The sequence below is a fragment of the Bubalus bubalis genome, chromosome 9, assembly GCF_019923935.1.
Source record: "Bubalus bubalis isolate 160015118507 breed Murrah chromosome 9, NDDB_SH_1, whole genome shotgun sequence".
NCBI classification, from domain to species: domain Eukaryota; kingdom Metazoa; phylum Chordata; class Mammalia; order Artiodactyla; family Bovidae; genus Bubalus; species Bubalus bubalis.
The window spans coordinates 93,102,892-93,122,813 of NC_059165.1; the positions used below are offsets into that span (position 1 = coordinate 93,102,892).

At 47.5% G+C, this 19,922-nt stretch overlaps 2 protein-coding genes across 4 annotated transcripts in view; one reads left to right on the forward strand and one right to left on the reverse strand.

The window, feature by feature from the left end:
• The window catches only part of ACER1 (alkaline ceramidase 1), a 53,480-nt gene that overhangs the window by 29,837 nt on the left and 3,721 nt on the right, over window positions 1-19,922 (reverse strand). The gene's annotated exons all lie outside the window — the stretch shown is intronic.
• LOC102414609 (caseinolytic mitochondrial matrix peptidase proteolytic subunit) lies at window positions 14,509-19,695 on the forward strand. Its single transcript, XM_006045125.4, has 6 exons — window positions 14,509-14,728; window positions 14,819-14,890; window positions 15,403-15,499; window positions 16,372-16,559; window positions 17,291-17,396; window positions 19,355-19,695. Exons 1-6 carry the CDS (start codon window positions 14,543-14,545, stop codon window positions 19,522-19,524), a joined length of 819 nt encoding a protein of 272 aa, XP_006045187.1. The 5' UTR covers window positions 14,509-14,542; the 3' UTR covers window positions 19,525-19,695.

Genomic DNA, 19,922 nt, shown 5'->3' on the forward strand with positions numbered 1-19,922 from the left:
CAGAGTCTCAGCCACTGGACCACCAGGGAAGTCCGTAGTTTTACTTTTAACCATGGGAAAATACACAGAACATAAAATTTGCCATCTTGACCATTTTCAGGTGCAGAGTTCAGTGGCATTAAGTCCATTTATATTGTTGGACAACCATCCCCACCATCCATCTCCAGGGGAAGGTTGGGAGGAAGGATAAACTAGGAGGCCAGGATTAACAGATACACATTACTACATAGGAAATAAATAAACAAGGTCCTACTCTATAGCACAAGGAGCTCTACTCAATATTTTGTAGTATTTTGAATTTTTTCAGATTCTTTATATACATATATATCTGAGTCATTGTGCTATACATCTAAAATTAACACAACATTTTAAATCAACTATACTTCAGTTTTTGAAAAACAGCTGGATTGAAGTATAATTGAATATGATAAACTGCACGATAAACTGCACGCATTTAAAATACATAACTGGGTATTGTCTTGACATATGTATACACATTTGTGAAACCAACACCATCACTCAGATAATTAACATGTCTATCTTAGTGTAAGCTTTTTTTGTTGTTGTTTTGATGTCCTTCATTTAACAATTAGTTTCTTTTTAAAAATATGGCACATACAAGGCTTGACCAAGAGCTCACAATGAGGAAAATTGAAATCAGTGCAGTTTATTTTATTTTTCTGATTTCCACCAGTGACTTTATTTAATTAAATCTAAGTTTCAGGTGTCCACAAGGAAGTTACTTTGTTTCATATTTTAAACAATAGCTGTAACCATGTATTTTTATTGTGTGTTTTTAAAAAACTTTTTATTTTGTATGGTGGGACTTTGCTGGTGGCTCAGACGGTAAAGCGTCTGTCCACGATGCGGGAGACCTGGGTTCGATCCCTGGGTTGGGAAGATCCCTTGGAGAAGGAAATGGCAATCCACTCCAGTACTATTGCCTGGAAAATCCCATGGACAGAGGAGCCTGGTAGGCTACAGTCCATGGGGTTGCAAAGAGTTGGACACGACTGAGCGACTTCACGTTCATGTTCACAGCTGATTAACAATGTTGTGACAGTTTTAGATAAACAGCGAGGCACTCAGCCATATGTATACATGTATCCATTCTCCCCCCCCCACTCCTCTCCCATCCAGGCTGCCATATAACATTGAGCAGAGTTCCCTGTGCTATACAGCAAGTCCTTGTTGGTTATCCATTTTAAATATTAGCAGTGTGTACATGTCCATCCCAAACTCCCTAACTATCCCTTCCCACCGTCCTTCCCCCACCACCCCTGCAACCATAAGTTCTTTCTCTAAGTCTATCAGTCTGTTTATGTTTTGAAAGTAAGTTCATTGGTATCATTTCTTTTTAGATTCCACATACAAGGGATGTCATGTGATATTTCTCCTTTTCTGTCTGACTTACTTCACTCAATATGACAGTCTCTAAGTCCATCCACGTTGCTACAAATGGCATTATTTCATTCTTTTTAATGGCAGAGTAATATTCCACTGTATGTGCCACATCTTCTTTATGTATTCATCTATAGATGGGCATTTAGGTTGCTCCCATGCCCTGGCTCTTGTAAACAGTGCTGCGATGAACATTGCAGTGCGTGTATCTTTCAAAGTATGGTTTTCTCCAGGTGTATGACCAGGAGTGGGAGTGAAGCAGCTCTATTTTTAGTTTTTTGAGGAGCATCATACTGTTCTCCACAGTGTCTGCACCTATTTACATTCCCACCAACCGTGTAGGAGGTTGCCCTTTTCTCTATAGCCTCTCTGGCATTTACTGTTTGTGAACTTTATGATAGCCATTCTGGTTGGTGTGAGGTGATATTGTAGTTTTGACTTGCATTTTTCTAATAACTAGTGGAAATCGGTGCATTTTAAATTGCTAAGACAGATTTCAACAGTACAGATTTTTAAAAGAAAAGCCACTTCCGATTAAAAATTTAAAAATAGAAGAAAATACGGGGAATCTTCCACCCAGATGTACTCTCAGCATTATTAGCATTTTGACATTTAACTTTCCTTTCTGGAGGGGTGTGTGTGTGTGTGTGTGTGTGTGTGTCTACGTGCATATACACCAGTATAAGGTTTTAGAGTTGTTTTCTTTTCTTTCTTTATTTTTGGCTGTGCTGGGTCTTCGCCGCCGCATGGGCTTTCTCTAGTTGCGGCAAGTGGGAGCCACGCTCCAGGTGTGGGGCACAGGCTTCCCCTTGTGGTGGCTTCTCTTGTTGGGCTCAGTACTTGTGGCACACGGACTTAGCTGTCCCATGGCTTGTGGAATCTTCCCAGACCAGGCATCGAACCCCTGCAGTGGCAGGTGGATTTTTTTTTTTTAATTATGAAAGTACAATAACACATTTAAGGAGACTTAGAAAATACAGAACAAGGTCACATACAGTTCCACTATATCTTATCATTTTTTTAAGTAGATAAATTAAGACTTCTGGTTGGAGTTCCAATATCAAACACTCAAAAATGAATAGACTGAATATACAGAGAAGTAGAAGGATATAGTATCAGCAGGTAGATTCTTAACTACAGGACCACCAGGCAAGTCCTAGAGTTGCTGTCTACTTGCTTACTTTTCTGGCTTTCTATTTAGGGGTGCAATGGACAATTGCCTCCTGAAATAAATGTATGGGATCATGTTTTTGAAAAGTGAGTTTAATTTAAAGATGATGCTTAAGTAAATCATGGTTACAGGCACAGAAGGGCAAAAATTTTTAATCTGAAAATATCCAAGGCTCTGAAAGACATGATTGGGCAATTGGTGAATTTTAAAATTGTTGTTGCTCACTCTGTCATGCCCAAATCTTTGCAACCCCATGGACTGTCATTCACTGTCTCCTGGCGTTTGCTCAAACTCATGTCCATTGAGTCAGTGATGCCATCCAACCATCTCATCCTCTGTCACCCTCTTCTCCTCCTGACCTCAATCTTTCCCAGATTTCCCAGGTCTTTGAATATGGACTGTTTATTAGACAATAATATTAAATAGATAGAAATTTTTGGAATTCAATAAATGAATCACGGTTACCTAAGAGAGTATCCTGGACTTCCTAGGTGAAACTAGTGGTAAAGAACCCACATGCCAATGCAGGAGACATAAGAGACGTGGGTTCAATCCCTGGGTCAGGAAGGGAAGAAGGCACAGCAACCCACTTAGTACTCTTTCCTGGAGAATTCCCATGGACAAAGGAGCCTGACAGGCTGCAGTCCATGAGGTCACACAGAGTCAGACAATGGCAGGCAATATGACAAAATATTAGCGATTGGTAAATTTGGGTAAAAGGTAGATGGCAGTTCATGGGATTCGTCTTGCAACTTTTCTGTTGCAATAGAAATGTTTCAACATGAAAAGTATTGTAAGTTGACAAATTAGGGGCATTCCTTGGTAGTCCAGTGGTTAGGACTCCGCTCTTCCACTGCTGAAGCCCAGGGTTCAATCCCACAAGACTCAGGGCAACTGAGTCATCGTACCAGAACTAGAGAGTTCATACACCACACCGAAAGATTCCAAATGTCAATGAAGATCCCAGGGACCATAACCAAGACCCATCAAAAGAAACTGACCATCAGATCTGGCCATTTGAAAGTCACTGGTGACCTCACCCATTTGTGTCTCAGTGGAGTTGTGGGGGGAAAGTCCGGTTAGAGTGGGTTCAAGAGACACTAAAAAGGGAAGGAGTGGAAATATTGCCGCCTGCTGCATCAACATGGATGAAACTAGAGATGATCAAAGACAAACAGCCTACCATATCATTTATATGTGGAATCTGAAAAAAAAAAGATACATAGTTAACTTATTTACAAAACAAAAACAGACTTACCAACATAGAAAAAAACTATGGGAAAGCAGGGGTGGGGTGGGCGGCTGGGAGAGGGATACATTAGGAGGTTGGGGTTAACAGATCAATTCTGGTACATCCACACAACGGAATATTATTCAGCCTTGAAAGGAACGAATGAATCAATGAATATACACAACGACACCAGTCACTCTCAAAAACACTATGTTAATGAAAGAAGCTAGTCACAAAAGACTGCTTATTATATGGTTCCATCTACATGGCATTCTAATAAAGGGAAATCTAATCCTGAGTGACAGAAAATCGGATAAACGGTCATTTGTAGATGAGGATGGGATGGGGTTACTGCAAAGGGACCCAGGGCAATCTTTCTTGGGTGATGGAAAGGTTCTCCGTGTTGACTGGGGAAGTGGAGACACTGTGGGTTTGTCAAAACTCATCAAACTATACACTTAAAGTGTGCTCAGTCGTGTCTGATTCTCTGCGACTCCATGGACTATAGCTGGCCAGGCTCCTCCATCCATGGGATTTTTTTCCCAGGCAAGATACTGGACCATGTTGCCATTTCCTATTCCAGGGGATCTTTCCAACCCAGGGATCTAACCCATGTCTCTTGCATCTCCTGCATTGACAGGCGGATTCTTTACCACTAAGCCACCTGGGGCCTCCCTGATAGCTCAGCGGTAAAGAATCCGCCTGAGATGCAGGAGACTCAGGAGACGCTGGTTCGAGCCCTGAGAATCTGCCTGAGATGCAGGAGACTCAGGAGACGCTGGTTCGAGCCCTGGGTGGTGAAAATCCCCTGGAGGAGGAAGTGGCAATGTGCTCCAGTGTTCTTGCCTGGAAAAAAATCCCATGGACAGAGGAGCCTGGTGGGCTACAGTTCATGGGGTCTCAAAGAGTCAGAGATGACTAAGCCCAAAGCCTTAAAATGGATACATTTTATGAACTGGACATTACATGTCAATAGAGTTGATATTAAACCAAGCTGAACAAGGAAGAAAGAAGATAAAAAAAAATAGGGGTGTACATTGTTGTGGTCTTTGGGTAATGGAGTCCTGGGTTCATAGCAGAAATGGGTCAGGTGGGACTTCCCTGGTGGTCCAATGGCCACTCCCACACTCCCAGTGCAGGGGGTCTGAGTTTGATCCCTGGTCAGGGAACTAGATCCCACACACCACAACTAAGAGTTCACATGACACAACTAACAGATCCTGCACACCACAACTAAGACCCTGCACGGCCAAATAAATAAGTATTTTTTTAACGGGTCAGGGTATAGTGGGCTTAGCTGATGGTTCCACTGGTAGTCTGAGGCATTCGCACTGTGAATTTCCAGGACAGCTTACCAGGAACAAATGGAGAAGACAGTCTCCTCTCTTTCCACTTAAAAACAGTGTTTTGCTTTCACTGTATTTTTTAAAATTCAGTTTCCATCTATTTCTGGTATGTCATTCCATTTTTCCATGTATGGCAGTCATTTAAAGTTTCTATTTTAAACTAAATGTATATTTGAATGTCTTAAACGAGGGGATTTACAGTAAAATTATTCATGATTGTATAGCTGGCACACATTTGCATGACTAAAGTTTAGAAAACCTCATGGTTTCCCACCACTTTTTGTTGTGTTCTTTTCATGAAGGCAATGGCACCCCACTCCAGTACTCCTGCCTGGAAAATCCCATGGACGGAGGAGCCTGGTAGGCTGCAGTCCATGGGGTCGCTAAGAGTCAGACACGACTGAGCAACTTCACTTTCACTTTTCACTTTCCTGCATTGGAGAAGGAAATGGCAACCCACTCCAGTGTTCTTGCCTGGAGAATCCCAGGGACGGGGGAGCCTGGTGGGCTGCTGTCTATGGGGTCGCACAGAGTCGGACATGACTGAAGTGACTTAGCAGTAGCAGTTTCATGAATATTGAAATTTATAGGCTTGGATAACCAGATGGTTGCATTTCTTGAGGGTTTGTGTGTGTGTGTGTGTGTGTGCGTGCATGTGTGTATGTGTGTGCATGCATGTGTGTATGTGTGTGTATAGGCAGTGAAGTAACAGAGAGACTTTTATGAAGTATCAGTACCTAACTACTTGCCTCCAGAAGAAGATTCTCCCCATTTGTCAGGTGAGGAGAATGCACTTACGAAACTTTCAGATCCTCATCCAAGGTCTCAGGAAATAAGTAGTAGGGTAGAGACTGAACCCAGGACTCTCTCCCCTACCCTACCACCCCTTAACTGTTAATAATTACCACTGAACAATGACTGGAGACTTCCCTGGTGGTCCAGTGTTTAGACTCCACACTTTCAATGCAGAGTGCACGAGTTCAATCCCTGGTTGGGGAACTAAGACCCCACATGTCACAGGCCAAAAATAATAATAATAACTGAATACTCTCCAGTTTAAAAATTGAAGCCATCTAGAAAAACTTAATTTGAAAAGATACATGTGCCTCAATGTTCACAGCAGCACTATTTACAATAGCCAAAACATGGAAGCAACTTAAGTGCCCATAACGAATGGATAAAGAAGATGCAGTATATATATATATATATATATATATATAATGGAATAGTATTTCGCCGTAAAAAATAATGAAATAATCCCATGTGTAGCAACATGGATGGATTACATCTAATTCCCATGGATGGAATTAGAGATTATTATACTAAATGATGGAGAAGGCAATGGCACCCCACTCCAGTACTCTTGCCTGGAAAATCCCATGGATGGAGAAGCCTGTGGGCTGCAGTCCATGGGGTCGCGAAGAGTCAGACACGACTGAGCAACTTCACTTTCACTTTTCACTTTCCTGCATTGGAGAAGGAAATGGCAACCCACTCCAGTGTTCTTGCCTGGAGAATCCCAGGGACGGGGGAGCCTGTTGGGCTGCCGTCTATGGGGTCACACAGAGTTGGACACGACTGAAGCGACTTAGCAGCAGCATACTAAGTGAAGTAAGCCAAACAGATAAAGACAAGTACCATAAAATATCACTTACATGTGGAATCTAAAAAAAAAAAAAAAAAAAAAAAACACGATAAAAATGAACTTATTTACAAAACAGAAATAGACTCACAGAAATAGAAAACAGCACAGGCATATGGGGTCTTAGTTTCCCAACCAGGGATTAAACCCATGCCCTCTGCAGTAGAAGCTCAAAGTCCTGACTACTGGAATTTTCATATACTCCAATAGCTTTTAAAATTACGCCATGGGGGGCTTCCCTGGTGGTCCAGTGGTTAAGAATCTGCCTGCCAGTGCTGGAGACACACCAGTTCAATCCCTGGTCTGGGAAGATCCCACATGCTGCAGAGCAACCAAGCCCGTGCACCACAACTACTGAAGCCTGGACTCTAGAACCTATGTTCTGCAACAAGAGAAGCCACCTCAATGAGAAGCCTGCCTGTTCCAACTAGAAAGTAGCCCCCACTCGATGCAACTAGAGAAAGCCCACATGCAGCACCAAAGACCCAGCACAGCCAAAAATAAGTAAATGAAATATTTTTTTAAAATTACACCATGGGACTCTTTCCACGGCAATAAAAGCAAATACACAGAGACTTCCCTGGTGGTTCAGTGGTTAAGACTAAGCTCCCACTGCAGGGGGCCCAGGTTCGATTCCTGGTTGGAGAACTAGGATCCCACCTGCTATGCAGCAAGGCCAAATAGAGGGGTAAAAAAAAGTGAATGCACAATATCTTTGTCATTGCTGACAACCCATTTAAATGCCCCTCCCCCACTCAATTGCAGGAGACCTGGAATCAATCCCTGGAATGGGAAGATCCCCTGGAGAAGGAATGACAACCCACTCCAGTATTCTTGCCTGGAGAATTCCATGGGCAGAGGAGCCTGGTGGGCTACAGTTCATGAGGTCGCAAAAAATCAGACATGACTGAGTGACTAACATTCCCCTCCACCCCACCCAACCCCCACAATCCCCCTACCCCGGCTCAATGGCTCCCCAAAGCATCTGATGCTTCTGAAACTGATGGCTGATCTCAACAGCCTGCCCACCTGCCACGTTCGTTCTTCTGCTGGACCATTCTCTTCCTTGGGCCTGTGACTGACCCCATCCTGGTCCTGGGTCCCTCCTCTCACTTCAACCCATTGTTCCTGGGACAGGGTGGGGAGGGGAGCACTCACCCTCTCCCATGCTGCCTGAGTGCCAGAATTACAGAACCATCCGCTGCCTAGAAGTCTCCACTCTGGTATCCACAGGCTGTCCTAGCTCCCTAGATCCCAACCCAGTGGTTCTGAGCAGGGGCCATTGCACAATGTCTAGAGACCTTCTCGGTGGACATAACTGGGAGGACGCTACTGACACCTAGTGAATGGAGGGTAGGTGTGCAGGATGAACCCCCACAACAAAGAACTTCAGGCTGGTGGTTCCCAACATTTTTGGAAACCAGGGACCGGTTTCATGGAAGACAATTTTCCCATGGATTGGGTTGGGGGTGGGGATAGAGGGAGAAGGGGGAGGGCTTATTTCAGAATGACTCAAGGGCATTACATTTATTGTGCACCTTATTTCTAAGCTAATGCTTCCGCTGATCTGACAGGAGGTACCAGTCTGTGCCCCGGAGGTTGGGGACCCCTGTGCTCTGTGCTCAGTCACTCAGTCATGTCCCACTCTTTGTGACCCTATGGACTGTAGTCCATCAGGCTCCTCGTCCAGGGGATCCTCCTGACCTGGGGATCAAACCTCTGTCTCTTACATCTCCCACATCGGCAGGCAGATTCTTTACCACTGTGCCACCTGGGAAGTCCCCATAGTACACTTGATCTTAGCCAAAAGGCTGACTAATTCAACCCCAAATATCAGAAGTGTCAAAGTTGAGAGACTCTGCCCTAATCTTACCCCAAACCGACATCCCCATCTCAGTAAAAATCACCTCCATGCCCCTAGTGACTCCAGCCAGGCAGGTTTAAAGCTTCCCTCCCCCTCCCTCACCAAATTCAATTCACTCCTGAATTAATCAGGTAATACTAGATGCTGCAACAAACAACCCAAAATGTTTAATGACTCAGATATGATGGAAGCTTGTTTGTTCATTTTTTAATTTCTTTTTTGGGGGGGTATGATTTTTTAAATGTATTTTTAATTGGAGGATAATTCCTTTACAATTTTTTGTTGATTTATTCAGGAAATTTGTTGCTTAGCCATCTAAAATCCAAAATGTAAGAAGAAAGGAAAAAAAATCCAAAATGTATGTTCCTGGGACTTCTCCATTGGTCCTGTGGCTAAGACTCCAAGCTCCCAAAGCAGGAAGCCCAGATTCAATCCCTGCTTGGGGAACTAGCTCCTGCATATCGCAACTGAAAGTTCACATGCCACAACTAAAGATCCCATGTGCTGCAAAAAAAAAAAAAAGAGAGATCCTGTGTGCAGCCTAATAAATAACTTTTTTAAAGTGTGCCCCTGATTGGCAGGTGGTTCCCCTCCCAGGCTCCTCCTAGGATCCCACCTTGTTTATCAGGCCACTGCACTCAGCTTCAAGAGCTGATGGAAGTCGAAAGAGCGGGGTGAAGTCATGCCTGCTTCCCAAACTCCTGGACTTGTAAGGGTCACACAGCATCTCGTTGCAGGGTCCCTTGGTGAATGAACATATCACATGGCTCCTGGGATGCAAGGAATGCTGAGAAATGCAGCCCCAGCATGCAAGAGTGTGGCAACCACTCTCCAAGATGACCTCCAATGATGCCCACCTCCTGGTAGTCACTCCCAGCATAGTCCCTAGTCCCACACTGAATCGTGGTTAGCCTGTGTGACCACTAGAAGTAACCACGTGTGAGTTTCAAAGCTGAGCTATATAACACATTAGAGCTTCCACCGTGCTCTCTTGGATCACTTATTCTAGGGGGAAGCTGGCCGCCATGTTGTGAGGACACTCAATTAATCAAAAGGTCTATTTGGGAAAGAACTGAAGCCTCCCAACAGTAGTCAACTATCCAACTTGTCTGGCATCCAACTTACTACCTATGAGTGAGCCATCTTGGATGTGAATTCTTCAATTAGTTGAGCATTTGTGTTTTATTATTGTTCTTCTTTGGCCTCTTTGGCCTCGCCTCGTGGCTCATGGGATTTTCATTTCCCAACCAGGGATAGAACCTGGGCCCCAGCAGTAAAAACTTGGAATCCTAACCACTGGACCACCAGGGAATTTCCCATAATGCATGTTCAACTTATGATATGTTCATGTATGATGGGTTTATCAGATGTAACCTCATCATTAGTCAAGGAAGATCTGTTCTGTCATAAATAGCCCTGTGGCTAAATCTCGCCTTGGACCATTTCCTAAAAATGAGTCACTACAAGTAGATTGTAAGAATTTGAAATTTGGTGTTAACTTCAATTCCAGTAGTAATACCCTCGGTGAGCCTTTACCTGGGGGAATCCATTTACCCAGAGCCTATTCAGCCCTCAAGGTTTCTGTTTCTTTCTTTCCTTTTTTTTTTCTTTAAATTTTCAATCTCTATCAATTCAACGGGCCTGTTTTGCATTCATCTAAGAGAAGGAAACAGTGATCAGAGTTTCTCTTGGATCCTGGACTGAAAACTGGTGCTCAGATGCTCAGCTGTGTCCAACTCTTTGTGACCCCAAGGACTGTAGCCCACCAGGCTCCTCTGTCCATGAGATTCCCCAGGCCAGAATATTGGAGTGAATTGCCATTTCTTCTTCCAGGGGATCTTCCCAAACTAGGGATTGAACCCCTGTCTCTTACATCTCCTGCACTGGCAGGAGGATTCTTTACCACTTGCGCCACCTGGGAAGCCCAAAAACCGGTAGGATGGACGGATTTGCAGCCAGGTGTTCAAACGGATTCTTCCTCCCCTGATTCATTCATTCATTGGGAATATTCAGAGCAAAGTCTGGAAAAACAAGAGACTCGTAAATATCTGAGTGCCTATAATGTGCCAGGTATTGTTCAAAAGTTGCTTTTTTTGTTTTTTCATTTCAGGTCACTGCCCACTTTAATTTAGATTGGTGACTTTCAACCAGAAGCAGGTCTATTCTTAGCAGGGGGCACTTCAGCACCTGGCAGCTTTGGAGACAGTTTGGGTTGTTATAATGGAGAGGGGATTACTAGTATCTAGTGGGTGGGGGCCAGGGATGCTGCTCCACACCCTACAGTGCCCAGGACGGCACCCCCTCCCCAACAAAGAATCATCTAACCCAGAATGTTAACAGTCCTGAGGTTGGAAAACCCCGGTTTAAATGAAGTGGAATAGAAGACAGGAGAATATATCAGAAGGGGTTGCTCAAAAAACAAATAAGTATCATTTCACAAGGCTTCTCTAAGGAGGTAATGATTTTTTGGTTTTGTTTTTTTAATATTTATTTATTTGGCTGTTCCAGGTCTTGGTTGTGGCATACGGGATCTTTAGTTGCTGCATGAAAACTCTTAGTTGCAGGATGTGGGATCTAGGTCCCTGACCAGGGATTAAACCCGGGCCCTTTTCTTTGGGAGCAGAGTCTTAGCTACTTGATTACCAGGGAAGTCCTAAGGAGATGGTGTTTGAACAGAGATTTTTGTGTTGAGCAGGATTCAGGCAGAGGACACAAGCAGAGACCAAGTGGCTGGAAGGCACTTGGCATGTCTGGGGAGCAGAAAGTGGGTCAGCGTGGCCCCTGAAGCCAAGTGGAGAAGAAAGGGTGGAGGAGAGGAAGGTAGAGGTCAGCTGGGGTGATGGGAAGCCAAGGAGAGGATTTTAGGTAAGGGAGGGACATGGTTTCGTTTCTAGGGAGTATCCTGATAGTCTAGTGGTTAGGATTTGCCCAGATTCAATCCCTGGTCAGGGAACTAAGATCCCACAAGCCATGAGGCCCAGTGGCTGCCCTCTCCCACCAAAAAAAAGCCTTTACAAGGATCACTCAGGCTGCTGAATGAAATAACAGCAAGGAGTCCAGAGCAGGGGAGAAGCTGCAACACTGACCAGGGTGTTATTCAGGGTAGTGACAAGGATGCAGGAGGTGAAAAATAGTTGAACTGTGCCTAGATAGAGCAGGTGTAACACAGGCAGTGAGGGCAGAAGTGTGGGGCAGTGCTCGAGCGGGGCACTGCGGGCATGGGGGCCACTGATGGGACAGCCCTTCTCCCCAGAGGCAGGGTGGGAGCTCCAGCCTCAGGGAAGGTGGCTGAGCAGGGTCACCCACCTGACTCATAGCAGAAACTGGATGGGCCAACGCTGCTCCCCGACTTCTTCAGTCCCTGCAGTGGGAACACCACTCCTAGCAACAGGGTGCCTGCAGTGAGTGAGTCAAAGTCGCTCAGTCGTGTCCAACTCTTTGCGACCCCATGGACTATACAGCCCATGGAATTCTCCAGACCAGAATGCTGGAATGGGTAGCCATTCCCTTCTCCAGGGGATCTTCCCAACCCAGGGACCAAACCCAGGTTTCCCGCATTCCAGGTGGATTCTTTACCAGCTGAGCCACCAGGGAAACCCAGGTGCCTCCAAAGTCTCCTCTATACTCTTCCGCTTCCACAATCTTTCCTCTTTCCTGCCCCTGATTCCATAAGGTAAAAAGTGTCTGTGTCCTTCTCTATTTCCTCATCAGACTGGGCACAAAACTATGCTTATCTAGGACACCTAGCTTTGAGTTTAAAGTCCAACAATTAGGAATGGTCTGCCTGTGAACTCCTACCTATGCATCAAAAGCCATGCCAAATGGACCCCCATCTGGGAGGGCTTCTTGGATGCCCGTGGTTGCAGATCTAACACAATAACTCATACACATCAATTACCATATGTAAAATTAGACAGCCAGTGGAAATGTGCTGTATGACACAAGGAGCTCAAATTTGGTGCTCGGTGACAAACTAGAGGGGTGGGATGGGGTGGGAGGTGGGAGGAAGGTTCAAGAGGGAGGGGACATATGTATACCTATGGCTGATTCATGTTGATATATGGCAGAAACCAACACAATATTGTAAAGCAACTATCCTCCAATTAAAAATAAATAAATAAAATTAAATATATATATAATAATGTATATAATATATAAATAGTAAATATGTATATGTATATATATATATACACACACACATAGAGAGAGAGAGAGAAATCTCTCCCACCAAATACACATCAATAGCTAATACAAATCGAGTACTTGTTACATTCCAGGTCCAATTCTGAGGACCTGACAATGATCCCAGGATGTAGTTTATTACTATCATGTCCATTCTATAGAGAGGAAATTAAGGCTCAGGGACACACAAACTAGTTGAGTAACGGGTGTGGTGATCCAAGAACTAAAGAGCTGATAAAACCAAGGAGGGTCTTGGAATGCAGGAATGGGAAAATCAGACCCTCATCATCCTTCTCTCCCCCCTCATGTTGTAACTATTAACAGATTTCAGGTCCTCCTGTCTCCCCTCCTACCCCACACAGGGAGAAGGTATTTTCCTTACTCTTCCCCCACCTAGTATACGTGCGTCATCCAATCAGCAAATGACCCGCAAGACTCCTATCCCATTCCTTGTACCCTGGGTATAAAAGTGGACTAAGGACCCCTATTCAACGTTGGTTCTCCCTTGAGCTGGCCCACTAACAGTGTCTCCCACTCTGATAAACTTTATTCTCCTCTCATTCTGCTTCATGTCCAAAAAGTCTTTTCCAACCCGCGCATGGACCATGACAGTGGGGCCAAGATTTAAACACAGAGAATGTCACTCTGCTACCTCAGCAGCAGGAATCCTTAAATCCTTCCCTGTAAAACCGGTTTGATCATCACTATCTTCCAAACAAGAAACTTCAGGCTCAGAGGAGTTAAGCAATGCACCTGAAGATCACACAGCATGTCAGTGGTTAAACCAGGCTTGGCATACGGGTAAGCTGCCTTCAAAGCCCTCAGATCTTTTTTTTTTTTTTTAAGTTTTGAAATATGTTAATTTACCCCTAAAAGTTACATTAAATGAAGAATTTTTGTTTTATTTTTTATTGAAGTATAGTTGAATTCAAAGCCCTAAGCTCTTAAGCTACCTCCTTTACCACTTCATCTCTGGGTTCAAAGTGTACTTAATGAGCACCTACTGTGTGCCAGGCAAAGGGTTCTAGGCTCTGGACACAAAATACGGAACAACTCCCAGGTGACATTTGAACTGAAAGATGAAAGAGAACCTCTAGATCGTCTAGATCGAAAAGAGGTTCCAAACGTTACCAGGAGCCTTCCTTCACCCCCTCCACCCCACCCCCCCCGCCACACACACACCTTTGTCCATTGTCCTCCCTTTGCCAGGAATGCCTTTCCCTACATAACAAACTCCGATATATCCTTCAAAGCCCAGCTCCAACACCTGCTCCTCCAACGAAGCCTTTCCAGACCGACCTCCCGGGTGGAAGTCCGCAACTTCCACCCTTGGGCTTGCATATCTTGGGGCCTTCCCACTACCCCATACATAACCATAGACGGATGGGAAGGTCTCGGGAGTCGGCCCCACCAGGCTAGATGATCGTTGAAGCCCAGGCCCAGCGGGCGCACGGGGATGATTTTTTTTAATTAGCAACGAAGAGCAGAAAATTCTTCAGGAAGAAGACCCTAACAAGAATCGTGGAAGCTCTCCGGTTCCACTCTGGCACCACTTCTCTGGCTCCGCCCCTCCATCGCCCCGCCCCGAAACGTGCCCCATGCTTCACGGAAGTGGGCGGTCTCGTGAGGTAGCGCCGCGGGCGCAAAGCACGCTGAGAGTTGTAGTTCCGGCATCGTACGGAAGCCGAGAGGGACGTGCCGCGCGATGTGGCCCAAAATATTGCTTAGGGGGGGCCGGGTGGCGGCCGGCTTGTGCCCAGCGCTGGGGCCTCGCCTCGCCGCCCGCTTTCCCCCGCAGCGGACGCCCGAGAATCGCCTGGCCCCGCAGCGGAACCTGCACGCGACGGCGGCCCGGGCTCTCCCGCTCATTCCCATCGTGGTGGAGCAGACGGTACAGTGGCCGGGCTGGGACACGGCCCGGGGGTGCAACGGCTTGGGGCACGGAGGGCGTCTGACCCTCACCCGCGTCTTTCTTCCCCAGGGTCGCGGTGAGCGCGCCTATGACATCTACTCGCGGCTGCTTCGGGAGCGTATTGTGTGCGTCATGGGCCCTGTGAGTGCCTCGCGCCGCGATCCTCCCCTTCGTCTGCCCAGATCTCCGCAAACCTCCTTGATCCTCTGACTTCTCCCCCATGACTTTCCTCCCTAGGCTGACGCTCTTGTCCCAGTCTGACACTCCCTGCCTCTTGGGTACATAAGCCCCCTGATGCGCCCTCCTGACCTGTAGTCCCCCTTCTACTCCTTTAAATCCTCTGCGTCTCCCTCCCTGATTTCTGACTCCCTCCTCACCAATGATCCTCCCCCCAATTCCTGGGCTTCTATCCCTCTCCCCAACCTCCTCACCCCTTTCCTTCCTGTTGCCTGAGTCCCCCCTTCCTGTGTCCCCAACCCCCTGGTTCTGGATCACCCCCACCACATCCACTCCTGATCCTGAACGCTTCCCCATCTGTCTTACTTGGGCCCTGACCACCTTTCTGGTGCCCTGACTCAACCCCAGCCACCCCATAACTGCTGCCCTTAGCTTTCACGCCCATCTGGGGACACCCCTGCTTTCCTCACTTGCAGATCGATGACAGTGTCGCCAGCCTGGTCATCGCGCAGCTGCTGTTCCTGCAGTCGGAAAGCAACAAGAAGCCCATCCACATGTATATCAACAGCCCCGGTGAGCAGGGCCTTCCCGGGTGCCATGGGCACTCCTGGGGACACACCAGGTGACTCCAGGGACTGAGACCCCTAATCAGGGAGGTTCTATCTCTGAAGCAAGAAAGCGGGCAGAGCTTCCTTCGGAATCTCCAGAGGGTCTGGAAACCTCCAAAAGCTGCCTCTTCCCTTGCTTTTTTAAAGAGGCACCTGAACCTGCCTCTCAGTTGTCAACATTTTTTAAACTGGTAGATTCCACCCTATCCCCCCAAAAAGGTAGAATAGCCAACAGCCAATTTATTTTATTTTGGTCGAGTTGTTCCTCCTGTGGGATCTTAGTTCCCTGAGCAGGGATCAAACTCAGGCCCATGGCAGTGAAAGCCCTAACCACTGGACACATGGGGAATTCCCTGAATAGCTGATCTTAATTGATCATTTACTGTGCTGGGCACTTTTATAAGCACTTTGTAAGCATTTAACTCATTTTCTTCATGCAGCCTCAAGTGATGGGTAGTGTTTAGTTATCTCCAACCTACAAGGAGGTACCATGTCTCCAAGAGCCTGGATAACTTGCCTCTTGCATCACATGTGATGACCTGACGAGCCAGGGGTCATACCCAGGCAGACTGGCTCCAGAGTCTTCGCTCGTAGTTATTACATTCTCCCAATTCTTGAGAATGTGGCCAATCTCATCCTCCACTGGGTCCACATGCAAGTGTGGCAACTGTCAGCTCGCTTTGAAGCCAGCTCTCATTTGTTGCCCCCACCTGCCCTGTGTCTCCTTCCTACCCCTGGGAGTATTTCTGTTTGAGACCCCAGCCCTCTTCAGGGCCTTAGGGGAAAGGATGGTGGGGGGTAGCTGGCACAGCCCCTCACTCTCAGCCCCATCTGCAGGTGGCGTGGTGACCTCGGGCCTGGCCATCTACGACACGATGCAATACATCCTGAACCCCATCTGCACATGGTGTGTGGGCCAGGCAGCCAGCATGGGCTCCCTGCTTCTGGCTGCTGGCACCCCAGGCATGCGCCACTCGCTCCCCAACTCCCGCATCATGATCCACCAGCCCTCTGGGGGTGCCCGGGTGAGTGTGCCTTGAGAGCTGCTTTGGGGGTGGGGATGGGGGTCTAGACAGGTGAACCAGCCAGACAGGCAGGAGTCACATGACGGGGTGGGTTTTAAATGTAGGTTTTGTTGGTATGCAGATATGGTGAGGCCAACTGATCAGGAGAGGGTTACCATTAAAAAGTTTGTGACTCACAGATCCCAAGAGGAGGGAGTGTGCCAGGCCTTGGGGACCACATAGATGGGCACCAGGGTTGGTCAAGAGGAGAAGGTGGGCAGGAGCCTTCTTCAGGGTTTCTGCTGGAAAGAACGTGTGAGGTTAGGATGGGCCAGCGTGAATAGTGTTAGTGGGCTCTAGGGCATAGGGATTGTCCCTAGTTGTCTGGTACCCTGGGGTGATGGGGCAGGAGGATGGTGACCCAGGGTGTGAGAGCTCTGCAGAGGACGTGGCGGGGGTGTGGGCTTGGACTGGCGGCTTTGCTTGTGAAAAGTGTGTTCTGGGCAGCTTTCTGATGTCTCTAGGAAATTAGCTCCCTCCCTTCTAGTCAGGGGGGCACCAGCTGCCAGAAATAAGAACATAGAGTTAATACAGAGAGCCTTCCTGGAGGTGGTGACGATGAAACAGGCTACAGAGGCCTGTCCCACCTGCCTGAATGCTGGCAGCCAGAGCCCAGGGCAGTCTCCCGAGTCCCTCTCCCTGCGAGTGGCAGACCCTGATCCCAACCTTCCCCTTCTTGGGATGGCCCCCAGGGCCAAGCCACAGACATCGCCATCCAGGCAGAGGAGATCATGAAGCTCAAGAAGCAGCTCTACAGCATCTACGCCAAGCACACCAAACAGAGCCTGCAGGTGATCGGTGAGCGCCCCCTACAAGGCCCTCGGCTGCTCTCTTATTGGAACCAACACAGGCGTACGGGTCAGGCCTCTGGACCTGGTGCGGCTGACACCAGGCTGGATCGTCCTGTGGTGGGGGCCCTCCAGGGCCCTGCAGGATGTGTGGCACATCCCCGGGCACTGCCCACCAGCTGCCAGCAGCACCTCCAGGGGTGATGGCCAGAACAGTCTCCAGCCATCGCCCAGTGTCCCCTGGGGATCAGAATCCCCACCCCCAGTTGAGAACCCCTGTTCTGAGCACTTTTTTTAGAGACCCAGGGACTTCCCTGGTGGTCTAGTGGTTAAGGCTCCACACTTCCACTGCAGGGGATGCAGGTCTGATCTCTGGTCAAAGAATTAAGATCCCACATGCCACACAGTATGGCCAAGAAAAGATAATAATTTAAAAATCAAAAGACATAAAACTTGACTGAAAGAGGTCCAAAGGTTTTGAACAGGGTCTCCCACAGAGAAGATTCCAAATGGCCAAGAAACAGAAGCCAAGGTTCTCATCACCTTTAGTGATGATGTTTAATGATGTGTCATCGGTGCGGCTTCCCTGGAGGTGCAGTGCTTAGGACTCTGCGTTTCCACTGCAAGGGGCACAGGTTCCATCCCTGGTTGGGGAACCAAGATCCCACATGCTACATGTGGTGTGGCCAATAAAAAAGAAAAAATGATAATAATGACATCATCAGTTATTCGGGAAAGGCAGATCACGGCCCTGATGAGATACCATTTCAGTCCACTGTGCTGGGTGTGCTCAATTGGATCCAATTCTTTGAGACTCCACGGACTATAGGCCTCCAGGCTCCTCTGTCCATAGGATTGTGGATCTGTCCACTGGAGTGGGTTGCCATTTCCTACTCCATTTCAATCCACTGGAGCAGCTCAAATAGAAAATCCTGACACCACTGAATGCTGAGGGGAGCCTGGAGCCACTGGAACAGTTAGGCACTGCAGGCAACAGTGATAACTACAGCCACTTCGGGAAGCTGTTAGGGCTCTGAGGGTGAACACCCAGAGAGACACCTGGTTCCTCTGCTCGGCATGTAACCAAGGGAATCAAGCGCTTCTGTCCGAAGATGCAGACGGGAATGTAGTCCTGTTCCTACAGTCTCAAATGGGGAAAGACCCAAGTGCCTGACAACAGAACGAGTGGCCGGTGGTGGTATATCATGAGGCGGGACGCTACACAGCCACAAGGACTGGGCCACAGCCTAGATAAATCTCCAAAACAGTGCTGAGTGGGAAAAGGAGTAAACGCTCTGGTTATATGTTTATTTACTTTTTTAATTAATTAACTTTAATTTTTTTTTTTTTTTTTTACCACATTGCTCAGCATGCAAAATCCCCAACCAGGGGTCCAACCCATGTCCCTGGCAGTGAAAGTATGGAGTCCTTTTTTTTTTTTTTTAATTTGGCTGCACCAGGTTTAGCTACAGCACGTAAGACCTAGTTCCCTGATGAGGGATGGAACCCAGGACCCCTGCATTGAGAGTGTGGAGTCTTAACCACTAGACTGCCAGGGAAGTCCCTGTGATTATGTATTTAAAGAGCAAAAAACTGGCATAACCTCTATGCCATTAGGCCACTGTTAGGGGGCAGGGGCGGTGGGGGGTGGACACTTAGCAACTGGATGTGTCCCCAGCAGGGTTTGGAGGGTCTGATCTGAGTGCTGGCCACATGGGTGGGTTCAGTCTGAAAATCACCACACTGCCCACTCCCACGATCTGTGCCCTTTCCTAGATGTGTATTTACATATCAACAAGCTATCAAAAAAAAAAAAAGAAACAGGTATTTTACAGGTGGGGAAACTCAAGGCACAGGGATGGGGAGGCCAGGGTCACACAGGGTGGACTTGGGCTGATTGAGGACTGGAATGTGGCCCTTGGGTGTCCATTCTTCACCACCCACATCCTGCCTGTACGCGCCCTGCAGAGTCGGCCATGGAGAGGGACCGCTACATGAGCCCCATGGAGGCCCAGGAGTTCGGCATCTTGGACAAGGTTCTGGTCCACCCACCACAGGATGGGGAGGACGAGCCGGAGCTGGTACAGAAGGAGCCGGGGGAGCCAACAGCTGTGGAACCCGCCCCAGCCAGCGCCTGAGAACTGGCCTCCCTCTCGCCCTCCCAGGGAGAGCGGAGGCGCCTGGCCTGTGAGCCCCTCCACACTGAGCCTGGAGGGGCCCCTTGAGGAACTGTGGATTTGGGGGTGCCCCTCTGGGTGGGCAGCCCAACTGAGACACTGTGATTTTAAATTAAATCTTTGTAGCCTTTGCTCCTGGCTCTGGCGCCTTCCCTCTGGCGTCTACCCTGGCTCACGTGTGCCTTCACCCTGACCTTCATCTTGAGCAGGGCTAAGAGCCTACATGACACTCCAGAGGCCACAACTCATTGTGAAGAAGACACAAGTCTCTGTCCTGAAGAAACTTATATTCTTGGGAAAGTAGACAGTTGTTTTTTTGTTTTTTTTTTTAATCAGGGCAAGAGATATGCAGTGTCGGG